The 21,825-nt window shown below is 41.0% G+C and overlaps 1 protein-coding gene across 2 annotated transcripts in view; it reads left to right on the forward strand.

Moving 5' to 3' along the window:
- The window catches only part of LOC111854993 (contactin-associated protein-like 2), a 314,095-nt gene that overhangs the window by 229,671 nt on the left and 62,599 nt on the right, over positions 1–21,825 (forward strand). For both annotated transcript variants that reach the window (XM_072700030.1, XM_072700031.1), the window contains one exon: positions 18,691–18,847. In XM_072700030.1, coding sequence (XP_072556131.1) covers positions 18,691–18,847 — 157 coding nt within the window. The remainder of the gene's footprint in view (positions 1–18,690; positions 18,848–21,825) is intronic.

Consider the following 21,825-nt stretch of genomic DNA (forward strand, 5'->3'; position numbering starts at 1 on the left):
GATTGACACCCTGTCCAGGTTCTAATCCTTGTCTTGCACCCTGTGCTGCCCAGGATTGAATCCCCTTTGCAACTCTGACTGGGATAAGCGATTGGAAGATGGATGAATGTTTGTAAGAGATAGGGCCAGTATGTGCTAACGTTCTCATACTAGCTTAAATGGGAAATCTTTCCTTACTGAGTTCTCTAGGCATCCATTCTACCACCAGCAGTGTTACTGTTTCCATCTAATGCTTGTATTGATTTGTGCTATTGACTATGGCAATCAACCTTGTTCGCATTTAGTTTACTCAGAGGCAGTAATATATTGCTATTATGTAATATATTAATGTTCAAGTCAGGAAAATTCACAGATGCATGTTCGGAAAAATAAAGGGATCCTTTTCAGTAACTTTATGTCCTTTTAAAAATTCATCACATGGTCACACTGCTTGTCTTGTATTTGCATAAGCTAAAATCCCCACAAAACACAGGAACTGTGTAGGGGATGTCAGTTTTTTTGGGAGTGGGGTTTTACTTCTTAGTTGTGGAGTTACGGAGGCAGTGGGTACAGAAAGGTGAACCAAAATAACAATAATAAAAAAAAAACATCAGGGACAAAAGAATTCTAAACAGACACGGGGCTGCAAAAGTATTTGTTGCAAAAACTGTGGTCAGAGTCATTTAGAGTGAAAGAAAAATGGAACACTGCATTTTATAAATTTTAGTAGTATAAGGAAGAGGTGGAAAGAGTAACTGTGAGTAACTCTGATCACCTGATCCTCTCGGTTATAGAACATTTATTAAAATAACCTTTTTTCCAGCTCTGCAGACTTGTTTAACATAGGGAGTATTTTTTTTATAAAATACAGACAAACAGGAGAAGGTCCAAAGCTGAAGGTTAAATGTGGATGTGACTTCATGCATTCTGATCATAGGTTCATGTTATAGAGCATCATACTACAATTAAAATGGGTTGGAATGTGTCCATGTTGCCCACGGACTTTTACAGATTTGTTGTGTTTGAAAAGCGTAGAGATGCATGTTCTCTATTTATTTCTATGCTTTTTTTTTGATGGAAGGTCTGCAAATTAGCACATCAAATGTCTTATCGCCTATAGCTACTCATTAAGCACAAGGAAAGCAGCTGGACAGATGAAACCATCTGGAGATGATTAATGCCTCCGAATCGAGCCACTTAACCTTTTCTTCTCCTTGTGCAGGCACACTCGGGTTGAAACCTCCCCACATACGCTTTCAGACACCCCCACAGAGTCTGTGCTATCTCTCTACAGAAGAGGACTTGACAGCTTTCCGAAAAGCCTTCCAAGAGTCATTGCTCTGAGAACATGTCAGATGTGTGCAGTAAGCAAGGTGAACGGAGCATTTCTATGGCCATTACGGCGAGCGGCACATCTGCTTCCCGATGCCCCCAATACAATTCAGGACACGACTCCTCTCCTATAAAAACTAATGAAAACATCGTAAACCCGTGTGGCATAGGGGTAGCGGCAGGGCACTGCGACGCGTTACGCAAGATCTCCCCCCAAGCCAGTCCACCACGGCTTGGCTCCGGTCCACCCAGTAAGACAAATGAGAGGGAGATGAAAGAGGGATTGCTGGGGGTGTGACAGGCCACCAAGATGCATCCGTGAGCCCCGTCTTTCGGCTGTGGTGAGGGGGGATGCATGTACTATAGTTCGGTGAAAACAGCTGTGTAACAAGTCCTCAGTGGTTGTCGGTGTTGTTGTGGTTGTTCAGATTATGGCAGCCAAAAGCCTGTTATGCTGCATGGGCACTCCGGTTACACAGGAGCCACCCGACCTACTGGAAACAGAACAACCCACTGTCTGATGCAATTTAGCTCAGCATTAGGAAGCTGATTACAAAAAATGACTTTCCCTAGTCTTCTGGATAAAAGGGTACTCTTGTTATAATTTGTTTTATGAAAAGAATTTAAGGAGAGCTTGTGAAAAGTGCAAAGACTTTCAGTCACATCCTGAAGTCCAACATTCAGGTGAAACCATTTGCTGATGATACGACATGTGTGGCAGATATAAAAATGTATTCTGAATACCCTTATTCCATTCTAAACATTTTTTTTTTTGCTGCTTTACATTTTAATGTTCAGTTTTCTTCAAACAGGTTTTACTGCAGGAGGAAAATATTTATGTTTACACATATTAATTTTGTATTTCAAAGAAGGCCTTGATCACATTTCTTTGTAAAGTCTTGTCCTCTTAAGACGTGTACCCCTGACTGATTTGTACTGTTTTTTGCCAAAGGCAGACTTTGTGCTAAAAGAACGCTTGGAAAATTGGAAGAGAAATTTTCCAAAACTCGTTCAGTCCACAGGATATCTTTTTGAGAAAATATCTGTGGATTTAGTGAGTTCTTCATTGGATTACATGAAGACTAAATGCGTTTTGGTTCTCAAAACTATAACATTTGATGAGGAAGCCTTTAGGACGTTGCCGGTCTTATCTCAAAAACAACAGAAAAAGGACTGAGTGAATTCTGGAAATTTAGTCTTCAATTGGCCTCAGTTATATAAATTATGTTTTTATGATAACAAAAAATTACAGATGTTTCTATTGTGCTCATTTTATTGTTGGCTTTAAATGGCTTTGCCCAGGTCATTAAGCACAGACTTTAGGTCTAAATCTAGGGCTCGAGGCACTGCTGTACCCTGGACTATAGTAAGTAATTGAATTTCTCTACAACAATATCCTACTGTAAAAATGGATATAGTTGTAAATTGTCTTAGAAGTCATTTCAATGTAGTGTACATTTTTTACACGTTTTGTGGAGGCAAATAAACAGTTCTTGAGCTTATTTTCAGCATTTTGAGCCCCCACCCCCCAAAAAGGAAAAAAAAGCTTTTTAAAACTTCCCCCACACTTCACTTCAGATACTATCTCCACTCCTCGCTAACATTAACTTTATAGGTTGATGAGTTGGGTGCCAAGTTAAGCTAATAATCATGCTTTTTGAAGACTGTGTTAAGCAGTACAGTTGCCTCAGAATTGGAAATATTGGTTTATCCTGCATGTCATATGCTTTAGTACAAAGGCTCTGAGTGCATATACCTGTATATTTTTGATGGGTTTCTTCTTGGAACACTCTGCAATTCATAGATATATACCTTCATCTGCGTTATCCCCAATTAAAACAACATACAGATTGCTTGTTACCTGCCTACTTTAGCTAAAACGTTTACAAATGTCATTGACTTGATTAGCCAAGGCTGTTATTACTGTACAAAAGGGTTCCCCTGCTGATGCGTGCAGTGTTACCGCCGCGCCGAGGCACGTCTCGTCCGATGGATTTTGTAAAAACTGCATTACGGCTTTGAAAAGCAATTTTTTGCTTGAACAAATATGTTGGAGTGAATAATGATGACACGGCATTAGCGACAGTTAGCACACTGAAAGGCCAAAGCGACGAGGCTTCGGGGCGTGACTGATCTATAATTCGTGGGCCGAAGTCGCCCCTCGCGGTGGCCGTTGAATAGTCGCGAATGTCTCAAGCGATCGGCTGATTGTTTGGGTGTAGATTTATGGGTCTGTCCGATGTGTCCACGTGATTAGATGCTGTGCACCATCGGCACCCTGTGTAATTTTTATGAGAACAGGAGTTAATATAAACAGTGTGATGTCATTCACCCACTCAGACACACCCCCGATCCTGGTGAGCTTTGGGTGTAAGACAGATGACACCCTGGAGAGCAGGGGTGACCCAGCGGTGTTACCAAAAGGTCATCCCGGGGTGAGCATCTAGGTGTGTGTGTGTGTGTGCGTGTGTGTGTGTAAAAGTTAATGAAAAAAGTTGTCACTGAGCTATTAAATTCGGTCTGTCTCTCTTGGGCAGACGTTCATTTTGGGTGTCCACCCCTCGCCCACCTGTAGCCACGCCCCTAGTGTGATCACAGGTGTGTAGTTAAGCACACATAGAAGCATCAGATAGGTAAGCAGGAGTTCAGTTACAGTCACAGTCTCACCTAAACCCGGTGTCTTGGAACACAGAGCTGAGATCAGAACAACACTCACAAAGCTGCCACTTAGAAATGACATCGCCAGCCTCCAAGACACCTTGCTTCTCTGAGACACAAAAGGCAGCATGGTGCATTAATGCTTCAGGGTGATTCGATTTAGTTAAGCAGAATCGTGATCGAGGTCCTTCTAGATTAAGAGCCTGGCCAGCTGAGCTGCTGTGTTGTCAAAGAAATGCTCATTACATTACAATGAATATGACCCAGGCACCTTCGTATTATATTATTTATGGATGCCTATTTTGTTGTTGCCTTATAAGTTCTTTGCTTGATTGATTCGTTTAATGGTTTGTTTGTTTTGTTTGACTTGTTTGTTTGTTTTGTTTGACTTATTAGGTGTGCCGGGAATGTTCCTCTGAAAATATAAATAAATAATGGTTCGTAAGTGGGTGGAAAACATAATATTACAGGAACATGCAAAGCTGACTCTCCCTGCTACACTGTGTAATGATTACTTCAGGTACTGAGCCAGTACTACTCCATAAATACTACTTGTCTCTTATAGCTGTGGATGACAGCCCATGTCACCCGAAATGAAGGAGCTTGTTTTTCCACCCAGAAAAGAATACCTGTCACTCACAGCGATCCTCTTGATCCCTGCAAAACATTTCCCTGGTGTGACAAAGCTCAGTCGAAGCATAAGTCTTCTGTATTCATAAGCTTTTAACTTACAAGTTTGAAATTATTCATTTTTTGAAGGTGGGAATGTTTTTTTTGTGTTAGGGGGATAATGGTCTACTCAGTTCTTTAAAAGAAACTTTGCGTGCTTCATTTAAGATACATAAAAATTATGTATCTTAAAAACACATAAGAAACAAAATAAAATGGAAAATTTGTCATGTAATGGCCATAAGTAGTTGTGTTGTCGAGCATCAAGTCTGGGATTGTCTTCTGAGAACAAGAGAAAACTCAATTTAACCATATTTTATGGTTAGAATTGAGGAGCTGGTAAACTACACGAGTGGTCTTGTCACCTGACTTTGCCCCAGTCCTGAACCACCAATGCTAATCTTGAATTCCAGTTAAGTGAAAGTCACACTGGGGGGAAATTTTAAAGGGATCATTGAAAGGAGAAGGTGTGCTTCTGAAGATACATTCAGTCAAACCTCAATTAACAGGCAGAAGAAAAGAAGGAAAATTATAATTAAAACAGTGTCATGAAAGGGTACACTTGTGAAAGCCTGGAGCAATCGCAGCCACGGAATAATAGACTGAACAAATAAGGTGGCGGGCTGTTCAGCTTCTGTTCGTCATTTTCAACATCACACCCAGGAGGATCTCCGGTAAAATGGCAGGCAGTGGATGTGGATGGTGAGGTGGGGTGTTTTTCACAGATCAAAAAGACAAATCAATAGATCTTTGAAGACAGATCAAGCAATGAAGCCTGATGGTATGACACAGATAGATAGATAGATAGATAGATAGATAGATAGATAGATAGATAGATAGATAGATAGATAGATAGATCAGAGCAAACTAAATGAATGGTGGGAGAGAGAAAAGTGATGCTTTCATACATTTTAAATAAATAAACTCTTCAAGAATTACTTTTATGACTAGAGAATTCTAATCCTGTAGTGTTGGTGTCAGATTTGGGAGTCAGTTTCATTTTGGCTATTTTATGGAAGGTAAAATAAGTACTCAGCAAGTTCTTAGAAGTTGACTGTCACAAAATGTTATGATTAACAAATCTTTTTTTTTTCTTTTTGCCTCTGTAGACAAATTAAACCCCTTTCCCCACCACCAACAGCAGGCCTTTGCTTTTCTTCATTATAAAGGCATATGCATTTAGTTACTAACAGCCCTGTTTGCAGGCAGGAAAAAAATTCCCTCAAGAGACAAATTAAAGTTACAGTTACAGCAGATTTGCTAAACTGTGTGTGTAATAACTATGTCCAGGTATTAAGCAGCTAAAGAGAATAACAAAACAATCTCCCCACAATTTCTACAGGTCAACAACTTTGTTCCTTTGAATTTTTTTGCCCGTAGAATCTTTGAAACTAACTACTTGGCAGTCAAACACATGCTTAGTTACTGTAGTTATCAGGATTAAAGCCGGTCTTCAGGGACCCCCATCAGTCCACGTTTTTACCGGGGGCTGGGAGCGAGCAAATATGTGGACTGTCTGGCAGGGAGTTGGGAGGGAGCAAAAACTTGGACCGTCTGTAGGTCCCCTAGGACCGGCTTGCGGAACATTGATCTAGAATGATTCTATATTATTAGCTTTCAGCGATACAGGCTAACTAGGTAAAGTCATGCACCCCATAACTGGTAATTGGCAAAGCAGCTTGCTGTCTTCATCACAATAATGGTGCAGGTTGCAGCCAGGCTGGTGCTCAATGAAGTGAAAGTAATTAGGGAGAAGACATTTTTGGGGATAATAGTTTATTGCTCAAATTTCTAGAAATTTTTATACCTGCATTACAGAAATGTACGTGTTCATGAACTTAAGAGTTTGCTCACATAATCGAGATTAAGTAATTAACTTTTACTTAGTACAATTTGTGTTAAAATTACAAAAGACTGGTTTAAAATGCTGATTTTAGAATTTTAGGCTTAATTTTATACTGCTATATTTAGACTCAATTATAAATTATATCTAACATGTACCAATTTGTTTAAATTCAAATACTTCATTTTCAGGTATATACTAGTGGAGTGTTTACATTTGGCATAGTAAACAAAATGTGTAATAATTTTCTGGCATCCTGCTGGGAATGGAAGCTAACAGGCCTTTAAATTAGACTTATTAACACATGGGGATTCATGAAAGCCTTGGTAATAGTTAACCAATTACTGCATTTGATAGTCTTAGACGCCAGCCTTTCTTGTTAAGATAATAAGGCGATGCCCCTCTTGGGGAAACACTTTTATATCGGGTCAGTAAATGAACAGACTGAAAGAAGAAATTCAGCCTCTCCTCTGAGAGTATCGCCAGTCATAGTTCTCAAATAAAGTACGGCAGGAAATACTGATTAACAAACTGCCAAAACGTAAGTCAGTCCTACTTCATCATCGCTGTCATGACACCTTGTGGCTCCATATTTCATCGCCTAGGTCCCTTACGTCCACTGGATAAGTATTTTGGGTCGCAGTGAAGAGGGCACCCTGTCAGTCAATGGGGAAACTAGTTCTACTCATCATCAGAGGTTGTTGACAGGATTACATTTCCAGTGGCAGGAAGGACTTGCCTTCTTTCTGGGGTAAAGCATAATGGAACTGGGGTATTGGAATGCTATTCGAAAATGCAGATTGCCTTCCGTTGCTGGACTTACCCCCAAATATTCGCTATTCCACATGGCACCCTGGGATTAAGCATTTCCCAGAGTTGTGAAGTACTTCCTGTCCTTTCATATCGTGTAGCCCGTTGCTTGTTGCCCCTTGGATACCAAAGTGTTCTGCATGCACCCCTCCAGCAGCTGTCAATGGGAAATTTGGCTGAATTCTATGTATCGTAAACAGAGGTCGTGGGGTCCTTCCATCTGGAGAAGGAAATGCTTCCATAAGGCGAGAAGAAGGAGCGACGTTGAAGACTCTGGTCTTATTACTGGAAAAAATTGTACCCATGTTTATTCATGACCTTGTGCTGCAAAGCCTGCTTGAGCAGGTATGACTTCATGTGAAAATGCATTGAAGTCATTCTTCAAATGTGACTTGTGGGTTTCAGTTTAAAGTCCGGGGGAAATGTTTTGGACTGCAGAGGAAAATGTATTTTGAATTATTTTTTAATCCTCTATATCAGTGTTTCCCAATTCGGTCCTTGGCGACCCACAGACAGTCTACATTTGTGTTCACTCCCAGCTCCGGAGCAAAAATGTGGACTGTCTGGCATGGAGCTGGGAGGGAGCAAAAACGTGGACCGGCTGTGGGTCCCCAAGGACCGGATTGGGAAACACTGCTCTATGTGACGTAAAAGGTCACTTACCATAGAATGATGTCCATGGCCTTTAGAGCAACACTTTCAGCAAAGATAACCCATTTCCATCGCTATCTCCACACATTTAACAAGACCCTGCTCCATTACCCTCATCACTTAAGAGATGCTATTTTGTGCTGTAACTGTATTAGGTTTATAGCAATTTCAGACTGATTGGACATTATATATAGGAATTGTCCCTTTACTAAAAGTCCAATGGTTGATAGACATTACAATGGGGCTATAATAGTGAACCATAATAATGAGGCATAATCAAACAGTTAAACAAAAATTGCAAAAATAATTTGCTATATATGAAGTTCTTTAGCTAAAATGCTACAAGCTCAAAAATGAACTAACTTGAATAGGAATGTGAAATGTGTCATTTGTATTCCCAGAACAACAGGCAAATATACAGAAACAAGCACACAAACACACATCTTATGATTGACGACAGATAAATCCCATTTCAGCTTCTAAATTGAATCAATTATAAGATAAAATGCAGCTATACCTGCCATCTGAGGTTAACTTTTCTAAATAGAAAACACAGGGAACTGTAGATTGTCTGAACTCAACATATCCTTCACTTTCCCCCAGTTAGCCAAAGTCAACAAACAATGTTTTATATTTTACCAGGAGCCCACATAACTTGTGCAATTGGTGGGTATCAGCAATTCTAGATGCTATAATTAATTTGGAGAGGATATAGAACATGAACAGAGATTCACTGCTCTGTTGTATGTTCACAGCGCCTGTGAGAAGCGCCTTTCTGCCCAGCTGGGGGGCAACAGGAGAACCCCATCGCTTCTGGCAATTCGGTGACCTGCCGCTTATTGGGGGGGGGGAGGGGGGGTTTCCTCTCCACTCCTGTGACTTATGATCCTGTGTGATATGGAGCTTATTTAGTGCATTAATCCATCTCCACGTGGCACCATTTGAGAGAGTAGAGATCAAGGGCAATAATACATTCCAGCATCCTTAGATCCATCACTGACAGACCATCGTATTCATCATGAATATAATCATGTCAAGCGATCTCTGATTATATCTGCAATTTTGGTAGAACCAGAGCCTTCCACTGTATTGCAGCTTCGTGTAACCTTCAATTATCAAGCTTTTAATTGACATAAAAAAACTCTCCTTTTTAAAATTATTAGGCACAGTAAAATTCCTTGAATTTTATAAATATCTCCCATGTATTATCTTTCAGCTGGAAGTATAACATTCTTTGGCATGTACATTTACAGTTGCATATTAAAGCAGTATTTTACTTGGTTATTACCACTCTGGGGGAAAGTCCAGTGCAGTATCGAAGCTGGGTCCTAGCAGAGAGCTGGATCCCAGCAGAGGCCTACTTTGGAAAGCTAAGCAAGAATAGCTGAACTGCATACATCTCGCTTTTGCTTTCGTGGCAGGCAGTCTTCAGAAGATTTGTTTAGCTGCTGTGAAGCCCTTGTTCTGGCTTCCCCCCCCCCCCCCCCATCTCCTTTGATAAGAGGCGACTTCCATCCCACAGTGCGAGATGTCGGGATTTGGACCTCAACCTCCACCGTTATTACCATACAAACACGTTGAATTATTAATGGAAAAGTTTTCAGTCATACTCTCTCAAAGTTTACATTTAAATTTTATTTTATTTTTACCAGACCTAATTTCAGAATTCAGTAATAATCAGATGCTGATGTTTGTCAGTTTGTGTACAGAAACAATGTTTAACTAGTGTAGGATCTATTGTGTCGTATTAAAAGGCTCATAACGTACCATATATTGTACCTCATATAACTCAAGTATCGCCTGGTGGACCGAGGCATCGCAGGGACAGAGAAGGACAAGGGGACTTGCTTGCCGGGGAAAATTCACTTTTTAATAGCAGCCCTTATCAGGACTATGACAGGCACCCAATGAGCACCAAACCCAATACACAGAATGGAAACACAAGGTTGTCAGACGCCGGACTCTAAGAGACACACACGGTGGGAGATTTACGCAAGGATCAGACAGGGTCCACACAAGACACGGGCAAGTATATGGGCAACAATAGGGAAATGCAACCATTAACAACACAACAGTAAAACAAGGGCTATTTACAATTGCACGCAGGGCATGCTGGGACATGCATCCTATCGGTGCTGCACTCATATTGTATAAACAATATAAAACCTTGTTGTTAGTAGTCTTTATCATCTTTGTAGTATGTGTCCTGAAATCTTTATCAGTTCTGTTATGGTTGTATATTGGTGTATTTATTTGCTCCAGCTAATATGGTATTTGAACCTATAACCTTCCAGCCCAGAGTCCATCCTCTTGTCTTGCTGCTTGTTAACACTTTGTTTACTGAGTAGTACTCTTGATTTGGCCTCTGGTATTGTGGATGTTTGTGGCTTGTAGGGGTTATTGTGCCCACTGACATTCCACTGAATTCTTATGCTTGCTTGTCTGTGACAATTAGGCCTATTAATTATTGCTCAGTTTAAATACGTTCCAGTTTCACATGACAAATAAGGGCAAATATTTTTGAGCACTTCAAAGCCATTTTTTTTTAATTTGGTGTGAAATCTTTGAGGAGGTCTGCATTGTGAGAGGCTGTATAAACACTAGGGAAATTAAATAATTTTAAATATCTTTTGTTGTCTATAGTCCTCTATGGTCATTTATGGATTTAACTTGGATTAACAGCGGCTGTGATACATTTAATAGAAACTGTGATATGGGATTTTTTCACTTCAGTAGCAGTTTTTATGGAATGAATTAGGCTTATATAACAAGGGATTCCTTTTATATATCTTTTCTGCTTGCACCAGCAAATTTCCATGCTTTTTATGATTTAATAATAAAGCATTTTAGACCTCAAAAGTACCATCAGAAATTAAGAACTATCTGAGAATTCCCAGAGAGTTCCCGCCGTGCTCGCGTTCTAGTCTGAAGCTTAAATTCTTCTCCATTGCCTGGACGTGGAATACAAAGAGGACTTGGAAGGTTCTGCACAACAACATATTTGTTAATTGAACTTAATCAGGGAATGCAAGACGTACTGTATGGTCTGACAGGCTCAACCGTTGTTCTTCCTGTCAACAGGAATGTTACTCTTTGTTAAGTCACCTTCACCCAGGAGTGATATATTTCCCTAATGTGTTTACCACCAACTAACTGCCCCGCTCTCCTTAATTATGAATGGTTATTTAAGTTCTGTTCCAGTGGCAGAAGACACACTGCAGAGCATCAATGGCATCCTGAGGAATGGGCCTGTTCTTTATGCCTGCCAGAATTGCTTCCACTTCCCAGAAAAATCATATTAGCCTTCTGTGGCCTGAGAAGCGATTGAAATGATACAAAATAATGATCTATGCAATTATAGTTGTGCATGCTCTTTATTATAGATGAACAATGGCATGTCATTGACAGCCTTACCATTATGAATTACATGAAATATGGATGCAGTTTAAAACCGCACAATAAGGATTTATTATTTCTCTTCAAAATGATAGCTCATGATAGCCTAATTAATCACGATTTTTTATTATTTAAATTCAGAAGATGCTCAACAGGGAGCAACAGCAGACAGCTGGGTGGATAAATGATTATCGTAATACGCTCAAGAGTCCTTGGAAATGCTAACGTCAAATCAGAATGTATAGGGATAGCTGAAGATTGCTCATATTGGATTATCATTTCAGGAGCTGGTGTCTCGCTGTAGACGACATTCAGTTCTGTATGTAACTGTACAGAAGAGAAGTATATCCTGACAATCATATGTCCCCCTTGAAGGACATCTCCAGAGGTGGCTGATGTCTGTTATTTGCTGCTATTTTTATGATACGGAAAAGGTAACGCAGAGCATAATACGGTAGCCAGGAAGCTGGAGAAGAAGCGTAGCATCACTCCTGTCATCCAAGCATTAATTTTCAGTCCTGCACATGTCCAAGTCCCATTCAGAGATGAGCATTTTCATTGGATTTATACATATGATTCTGCCTGCTGGTTGTCGTGATTCCTGGTCATCTCAAAACCTGAAGTCCCAAGAAAGTGGGGAGATTCACGTCAGATGAAATGATGCGGGGATTTCAGCTGGCCTGGCAGTCATCAAATTTGTACCACTGAGACCCATGCCTTTCTTTTTTCTATTTTAATTTTGAGCTCCTACAAGTGTTGCGTATTTGAGTTTGAGAAGGTCGAGTCCTGTCTCGTGGCCAATTTAAAAGCGAAGGCGAGGTGTAGTGCTTGCTTTTGTTGACTCGTTTCATCTATCCCTCCTTCCCATAGGATATAAATATGTCTCTTTTCCACTTCTGGCAGCCCTGACCACAGTCTCTAAGCCTGGTGAAAGTGTTGCCATCACACAAGTTCATTTTATATACATATTTTTTTCTCAACTTCCACTCCTGATGATGTCCTTCTGCTTCTTGCTTACATAAAAAGAGCTTGTGTTTTATATGCTCGTTGTGTTGGGGGTAGCAGGGTGCCCTTCACTCCTCCAGGGTTGTGGGTTCAATCCCCACCCGCAGACTCCGTAGGTGTGGACATTGAGAGCTCTTTGCTTGTTATGCAGGGTTTCTTTGATGATATGCAGTTTGGAGAATAAGTGCCTCTAAAATGCCTCGCAGGCTCCTGGTCGCCGCTGTGACTCTCTACCGAATAAGTATCGGAAGACTTTCGGAATTTTGTGTTCTGCTAAAGCTATCCCTGGCACCTACTAAAACCAGGTCGGTCTCTTTCCTATCCATCTTATTGTTGTTTTTCGAAGTATAAATTAATTCTCATGGCACAATATGAGAAAAGTATGTGACCTCTAGCTGAGAACCTCAAATGAACTTTAGCCAGTAGCAGTAAAATAATAACAAAATACAGAGTTATGGTGATTACCTTTGCATACTTAGTGAATGTTCAACATAGATTTCAGAAAACCTTTTTGAAAGATCCCTTTCCTACGCAATCTCCACCTTTGGTATTATCCCCAAAGAGATTTTAATGGCTGTTGGAAATAGAGACATGATAATGAGGGTCCATTTCTCTATTATCCAGGTGGCAAAGAAGGGTAATGATCCCATATCAACCACATTGCACATCACTGAGCTTCCAATTTAATTTCTCAAGCTAAGGAGAGAAAATGGAGCATGTTTTAAATGGTTCACGTATAAATCACTTAAGTTCCTCGGAGGGAAGTTCGCAAAGTCAAACTAAGTTGCCCTGGATGCAGATCAATACATATCTTGTTACGGGCCTTTAGTTTGCCAAGAGTCGTTCCTGCAGATTTCATTGAGGAAAGTGTTGGGACACCGTATAGCGAGGACTGTTTTAAAAGTTGCTGAACTGTGTGTTCAGCGCGCGTGTTGGGTGTGACTCGCTAACCTGGTTGCAAGTGCAGCGCTGACTCTCCACGACTCACTTTTTTTAGTCTCCCTGCATGTGTCTTTTTCGGAAGAAACACTACCTTTCTGTTTTGTATTATCCTTTTTCATTTTCAAAAGAAGAATCCTTGCTTCCCAAGATTGAGGCGTGTACCTGGACACACATGGTTCAGTGCACTGGGGAGGGTCGCCTGGTTAAAAGGACTCAAATGGACCCTCGAATGGGCACTGAGGTTCAGCGGGGGCAGTGAAGGATACTCCTTGACTTGAATGGCGCCACAGCCGCATTGCCCAGTTAATGAGTTTCGATCGGCCAGCCCCCCCCCCCCCCCCCCCAGCGGAACTGTGATCCATCTGTCGCGGAAGCCTCAATTTAAGGCCAGCTGATGAGCCCTCCCCTCTCTCTGTCTCTCCTTCCCCCTTCCAGTCATCACCCCCCCCCCAAGAAGCAGGTAGCTTGACAATCGGTGCCTCATTCCGGCTCCTAAAAGCAGGGAAATTAAGTCATCAGGAAAGCCTCAAAATATGGAGCCCAAGTGTCTGGCATTGAACATGTGACAGGAGGATTACCCCAACCCCAGGGTGATTCCCTCCCCAGCAGATCAAGGTCACCACCTCCCTCCATGTCTGCTCTGTCCCTCACACGATTCATGGCACTAGGCTCTGTCATTCGTTTGCTCCACCAACGTGGGGCAGTTTTCATAAATACTGAAAGATGTGTTCTGTGGGATAACAGAGCAATCAAAAGTGTGAAGGAAATGGTATAAAGGAGCCTTCAAAAGAAAAACTATTCCACACAGTGGAAACAAGGTTTGGGTCCAGTAGATCAGCCAAGGAGAGCTGACATATGCAAAGTGAGATTGTTATTTCACAAAATCTAAAAAAGAAAAATAAGAAAAAAAGTTATAAAAACAAATGTTCGTCACAGTGTGACCAAAATTACTCAACAGAGTTAAAGAGATAAAAGTCTGTCTTTAAATCCCAGAACAGTTTCCATATGCATATCCCCCATCATATTTTGAAGAAAGTAATACTTGTATAATTAGTTTGACCACTTCATTTTCTTACTAATGTGAAAGTAGACTGTAATGGAACAAATGCATGCAATACAATATATCTGGTGGTTTCAGTTCTGCTCTCTTTGAATGACTAATAGGCAATTTATGAGCAGATATAAAGAGGTTAAGCAGAAAACTCCAATTGTCTATTTATAGTGTTTTTCGGTTGATGACACAAATATAAATTATCAGACAGCACAATGGCAAGTTTGTCTCATGCTAAAATGATCTCAAAAGGAAAATCAAGTCAAGTGTCCCTGAGGAATCTGTTTATAATTTAAAATACAGAGGCTCTTTCTTCTCTGTAGTCCCTCGAGTTATTTAGCATGCACCTGGGTTTGCCGGGAGTAGATCGGTGTGTTATACGTTGAGTTAACTGTGGAGTACGCAGGTGATGCACGGTCAGCGGGAAGAGCACCGCCTAATGATGCGCGGCGTCTTCTGAAGTCCGCGGAGCGAGGCTGCCGTGTTCCCTGCTTCCTTGGGCGGATATGTCCTGTTCACCCTGCGGGGGCTTACTACCACGTAGGACCCTTTAGCTGAGCCTCTAATGATCTGATGGGGCTCCCCCCAGCCAGCTAATGACCTTCCAGCAGTCAAGACATATTCAGACTCTGTTTACAACCCTACGCCCCCTCCATATCATGCACTGTTTGTTTTTTTTTTTGCTTGTTTGTAACCCATTGTGCTTGACCAGAGTTACATGAGCAAAACGTGGAGTTCCTCCAGCTCCTGTTGGTCTTGCTAACTGCCTGGCGTCTGCACTCCATCCTACTTGTATCAAGCCACCATAAAATGATTGTGATTTCAGCTGTGCTGCGCACTAGGTTGGCCGGCTCGGCCTCCTCTAATCGCTCGCATAACGGATGTTTCAGACCTGAAGTGGTGGATCCCATCGATCGCCGTTATTGCCCCACCCAGTAACGAGTCCGCTGCTATCATCTTGATGCAGATAACTTCAGCAGCAGCTCAGTGTCAGTAAATCTTGTGTGGGTCCTTTTTCTTGCTGTACGGCCAAGTAAGGTTGTCCCCGAGTGAAATTTGTAGTAATGTTTTTTCTGTCCCCCAAGGTCTGCCTCGGGTAATGGCGGGGAATTTCTTTGGCAAGAATGGTATTCTGTTCATGGGTGAATGTGTTGTGTGCGGATACATGTGCACACATTTTAGGCTAAGATAGGTTTTACATGTTAAACATGAAATGATGAGTAAGATGTATATACAGTACTTTGCAAAAGTCTTAAAAAGTATATTTGCACAACAAAAGAAAAAAACGGTAACACAATTAAAAAATGCATTTTTCTCCAAAAAGTTTGACAGCTAGAAGAAGGTTTCCATACTACATTAGTGGCCAAAATTGGGGAAACAACAAGCATTTTCGGCATTACGCTTTAAAAATTACTGCACAATATTGGTTGTGGTGTTTATATACAATCAAAGAATGTTTACAAATATCATTCACTGGACGATTAAATAAGTAACTGGAATAAGGTTCTGCAATCTCTAAAAATTGGAAGTGTTTGCACAATTTTGGCCACTAGCGTACGTATATATAGTGTGCAGGACCATGGCCAGCGACAGTGTTTACTGTCACTGAGACCACAAATTTGCTTGGGGCCTCTGAGGGCCCCCGTTGGCTACAAATGGTCACTACACTGTATAACAAATGCATTTCTTGTTTAGGAGAGGTTGAAGCAGACTGTTTTGCTAATCAGCTTGCTAGCTGCAATCTTCTGACTCTACTCACTAGCTATTTATTTAATTTTTGAAACATCTGAGAGGGGGACAGGTGGATTCCAAAGTAAATTTTTGAATGGGGCCCAGAAACAGCAAACCCGCCCCTGACGACGGCTCAATGGTTTGAGGGTTGGAGCTTTGAATCCCGCCCCTGTTCTGCACTCTCCTCATACTCACATGGGTTTCCTCCTGCAGTCCAAAAATGTGCTTAGGTGCGTTAATGTTTCTAAATTGCCTGTCTGCACTGTGATGGACTGGCATCCTGTTCTGGGTGTTATAAGGATAAGCCATATATTTATCTGTACAGTTTTGCTTGCAAGTAGGTACACAGTTGAACAGAGAAGCCCATAAACCTGTAAATAGACCAGCTCCCAAATCTTTCAAGTTCTTCTAGATCAGGGGTGTCAAACTGCAGTCCTGGGGGGCCGGAGCCCTGTGTAGCTTAGTTCTTTCCCTGTTCCACCACAAATGATTCAGCTCAACAGCCATGTGGTAATTAGCACAGGGAGTTGAATCAGGTGTGTTAAACGAGGGGAAACCTAAAAATGTGCAGGGCTCCGGCCCCCCAGGACTGGAGTCTGACACCCATGTTCTAGATCATACCGCAGATTTGCTAAAAGCCCCTCAGGGTACATTTGCAAAATCTCTCTATGAGCAGATCAACTTTGTGTATCTTGAGAGATGTAATTATGTTTGCTTGGGGATTATAGGTGGCTATGAGACGATGGTACAGCTCATAGAGAATAGCTACAATGAATGGTAAAACGATGGATTTAGGGCTTCCAAAATTCACTACTTTTTCTCAAAGGAAAGAAGGAAACTGTCCTGTTCAGTGGATAACACTGTAGTCTTACACCTTCAGCGTTGTGGGTCCAATTATCGCCCCGCAGGCTCTGTGCATGTAGTTTGCAAGTCCTTTCTATGCTGGTGTGTGTTTCCTCTGATAGTCTAAGCACATTCTCTAAAGTGAATTAGTGTCCCTAAATTGCCCTTATACAACAGTGTTTGCCTTGTAAAGGACTGGCAGCCCATCCCCTGTCTTTTACCCTTAGTATCCTTTATATCTGTACATACAGAGCAGGGGTAGGGATCCAGCAGGTTTTTCATCCTATCTGGTCTCTGATGAACCACACCTGATCGCAGGCAGAGATTGATCACCAGGTAGGATGGAAAACCTGCTGGGTACCAGCACTCCAGGATCAGGGTTGCCTAACCCTGATATAAAGTGTGTGTGTGTGTGTGTGTGTGTCTGTCTGTCTGTCTCTCTCTCTCTCTCTCTCTCTCTCTCTCTCTCTATATATATATATATATATATATATATACATATATATATATATATTTTTTTTTCTTTCTTTCTAAAGTCATAGTGAGAAGAGTATACAGGATATGGTGGATATATTGTTATTTTTTTATTTGAAAATGACAAGATGGCTACATTTGTATGGGTTCCTGCTTTCTATGCTTAATGCATGAATGCATGAATGTTGCCTCTCCCAGGAACCATTATACTGTACTGTTACCAAACAAAGGCAAGACATAATTGCATCTCATATAAAAATCATACAGCCCTCACCTTGGTGCAGACTTCATATTTATAGCACATTGTTTTGCGTCTGTCAGCCATTTTTTATTTTAGAAATATCACATTTTAAATAAAAAATACATTATGGTTCTCGTTATGGCACTTGGACTCATATGTGTTTGATATTGCTTAATCTTTTGCAGTGACACTGAAAGTACAAAAGTTGGTGACTTTATAATCGGCAATTGTTTATTTGCTTAGAATTTATTCATACAGATTAAACTGTTTACACAGCAGATGTAATTTCTGCTAAATACCTTGTTTTGGGTGCAACAGATGTTGCCCTGCAGGAATTGGACGTGCAACCTCACAAGTATGTTTCTCTTAATGACTATGCAAATTAGTTTGGGTTGCATAAATAATAAACACTGTTTATTTAGATATGTGTATAGATATTTACTATATGTGAGTATTGTATACAGTACTGTGCAAAAGTCAAAGAAAATGATGTTGAAATGACCTTCATGTTGGTTTAAAACTATATGATGTGTCAGATTGGCCATTTCAAAACCTCTCCTAAAGTCACCGCAGTATTTGCAGCAACCACCCAAAACACCCATGCATTTAATGGCTCGACCACTAAAACTCCTTGCTTGGCTAATCAGTGCTTCATTGAGTTATTACACAAATTTAATAAATTCATTCATTGAGCTGGTATGATATTTAAAAAATACATGGAACAGCTGCGGTGTCCCTGGTGAAAGGTTTGGGATCCAAAGTGGTGTAGTTTTAGCCATAGAACAAGATGATTTCTGTTTGAAGGACAGAAGAAATTCTTGTCAGCTTTTATTGTGTTACCTTCAGTTTGTAATTATTCTAATGTTAAATTTACTGTTTTCTGAGAAAACACACACTTCCTACCCAGATAAATAGGTTTACACATTTTCTTTTGCACAGTACTGTATGTAGTTGTTGACATCATCACCATTGGAGATATGTGTTCAGGAGGTGGCAGATGAGCTTTTGGCATTGCGTGCATGTTGCCATGGATTGAGACGGTACTGCGGGGGCTGTGTTTTGCAGAGGGAACGCCGTACACATGGTGGGTGGGGAAAGGCAATGAGAAGCACTTCTACTGGGGTGGCTCGGGGCCTGGCATCCAGAAGTGTGTCTGCGGGATCGAGCGCAACTGCACCGACCCCAAGTACTTCTGCAACTGCGACGCAGACCAGAAGCAGTGGTGAGTATCTGCCCCCTGAACGGACAGGCTTACATACAAACCACACCTGCTGTTTTCAGGAGTTCACACCACAAGCAGGAAGTGTCTCGAATCGTCGTCGTCAAGCTGACATATGACAAGCTCACGACATGTAAACAAAACATGTCCTCTTATAAAGGCTTTGCAGCGCATTCAGGGGTGACTGATTTGTGAAAAGTCCCACGGAGGATTTTCTTCTGAGGAAGCCCATTCAGGCATGACAGTTTTACGAAAATGTCCCATTACCCCAAAAGCAGGATAATGGCCCCTTTCAGCAGATGCATTGCACACAGTGGCATGAGGACCCCCTGGTTTATTGGAGTTCGATGCATTGTTGCCCTTGGAGGAGATATAGCAGGAAGCCCTCAAGGTCCTCCATCAGAGGTCTCCAGCGCAATGCAATGTCAAACTTTATGTCAGGATGCGTTAAAGTATGATGGGTCTTCTGCAAACCACAGCTAGTAAAGTCCTGCTCGTAATAGCTAACTATAGCTGGAGGAGCCAGTACAATGAATTCCGTCCCTGTTTATTTATTACCTTCAAAATAAAACTATCCAGTAAAAAGGCAAATGAATCCCACGGAGACTTTGCAACAATTTACCCAAGGTCTGCAGTTTTAACCAGCTGTGACAGGCTGCCAAAATGCCTTTTAGTGTGTGTGAAGAAACCATTGGCTGAGAGATTCAGACCACATTCATTTTTCCATTCCTCCGCTCAGTTTTTTTTTTTTGTTAGTTTTTTTATCTGGTGAAATATTTATTGTTCTTCGTCTTCGTTCAAAAAAATGCAAAGTGACATGCAGTCCTTGTAAATAGGAAATAATAAAAAAACAAAGAGGATAGGGGCTTTAAGTACATATCAGGCCTCACATCAAGCATGCAACAGAAGATGTAATGTGTTGTATTGGGCTATAGCACATTCCAGAATGACAAGTCCTGACAATTCGCTAGAAATGACGTCTAGGGGATAAACATCATATTTTAACATTCAGAAATCTGGGCTGAGCCAAAGACACTGAATTGTCATTCCAGGATAACCATAACCAGTCAACAGCAACCAGTGTTGAGTTAGTGGATATTTTTTCCCATTCAGCATGCCAGTCATGGGCATAATAACCAGCTCTTAAACTGTCCTTTAGGAATACATTACAGAGAATTAATTTATTGATTGATTTTATTGGATTCTTGTTCTCTTCTCAGTAATTCTGGCCAATGGAGAGGTTTGCGTCAACCGCCAGAACATCTATGGCATTACTGACCCTCAGGCGGTCAGTGTTTATTGTCAGCGCAGATGGACAAACGTTTAACGGCCGCATTAAAATTCATGTCATGTTTTCCATTAAAGTTTACGTCGTGCAAATGTGCTTCCCCATAAGCACATGCAGGCTCAAACGTTGTGTATAATAGATATAAAGCACTGAGAGTTTTTGTTTTATAACCTTGCTGCAACCTGTTAAATGGACATTAAAAATACATCGTGTGTTGAGTTTTTTTTTTCAACGGAAATGACTGCTGCATCGTAGAATCATATATATTAATGAAGTATCTGTTGTCAGTGTAACATTGTTAATTTTTGTTGTCCAGCATTATTTCAGCTATGATAGCATGAACCCAGCTTAAGCAATGTTGTAATTATGAGGCACTTGAATCTGAGTGAAAGATTGGTCAGTTAATAAATAATTAATACATTTGTTGCTACTTTTGAAGCAACCAAAAGAATATAAGGATAAGCAAGGATATTATGACAATCCTGTATATTTGCAGTACTTCGTCGCTGCTGCTCGACACTCACCTTACCTGCTCTTAGCAAGTGTCAAATGATGAGACAAAAAAGTGATTTGATTTGAAGGAGAACTTGAACTCACAGTAATTTAGTGTGTTATTCAAAAATTGTTTTTCTTTTTTTTTTATCTAGGAGAAACTTGCGCATAAAAAAATGATAGAACATAAAAAAGAACTTTCTGAAGTTGACATTTAAATGGAAATCCAGTTTTGGGTCCACAGCCATCTGCCTCGTTAAACTGGGTATATTACATTGTTTGTCTCACTCAATACAGAAAATACATGATAATTGCGTTGTGCCCTGGACACTCTGCATAAACCTTGTTTATATAGCCTATCAATTCCTAGGGCGGCGAAGTAGCAATTTACTCCGTCCATAGTTTGTAAATCAAGAACTGGACTGTTTTTCCCCTTACCCTTGTTTTAAAAATGCCATATTCTGAGAAGATATATTCAGCAAATAAATTGATAGATGATTTTTCATTTATGATGTTCTTGTTTTACTCCCTGCCATCAGTAAGTTGAAAGAATGAAGGTAACGTTTATATAGCGTTTTACCAAACCAATGGGGGCTGCTTCAACCACCAGCACTGTGTAGCACCCATCTGGATGATGTGACGGCAGCCATTCTGCACCAGTAAGCTCGCCACACAGTAGCTAAGGTGGTGAAGGGACAGGAGAGAATTTACAGTACAAGTTGGATATTGGGGATGATTTGGAGGGCAGATTTAAAAGGGCCACAGTCTGCCCCTATACTTTCACAGGGGGACCAGGGATCTTTTTATATCCTCAGAAGGCCTGCATCCAAAGGACAGCACCATTTTCACAGCACAGTGTCCCTGTCTTTGATTCACATAGACCACAGGGTGGGCTTCCTTGTTGGCCAGTGTTCCCATCAATGCACTGGGATCCACAGAGACCCCAGGATAGGTTCCCCTGTTGGCAACACCAACACCTCTTCCAGCAACAACCCAGATTTCCTAGTCTCCCATCCAAGCACTAGCCTGGCCCAAACCTGCTTAGCTTCACATAGAAGGCTGCTGGCACTCAGCAAGGTCTATTTAGAGCGTCCAGGACCTGATGCATTTATGATGTATTTTCTGTATTGAAGTTTAATAACTCAGCAACTCATGGAAACATTTTAACTGTAGCATGGCCAATATGCACAGTTCTGATTAA

Source organism: Paramormyrops kingsleyae, chromosome 15 (assembly GCF_048594095.1).
Source record: "Paramormyrops kingsleyae isolate MSU_618 chromosome 15, PKINGS_0.4, whole genome shotgun sequence".
Taxonomy (NCBI): Eukaryota; Metazoa; Chordata; class Actinopteri; order Osteoglossiformes; family Mormyridae; genus Paramormyrops; species Paramormyrops kingsleyae.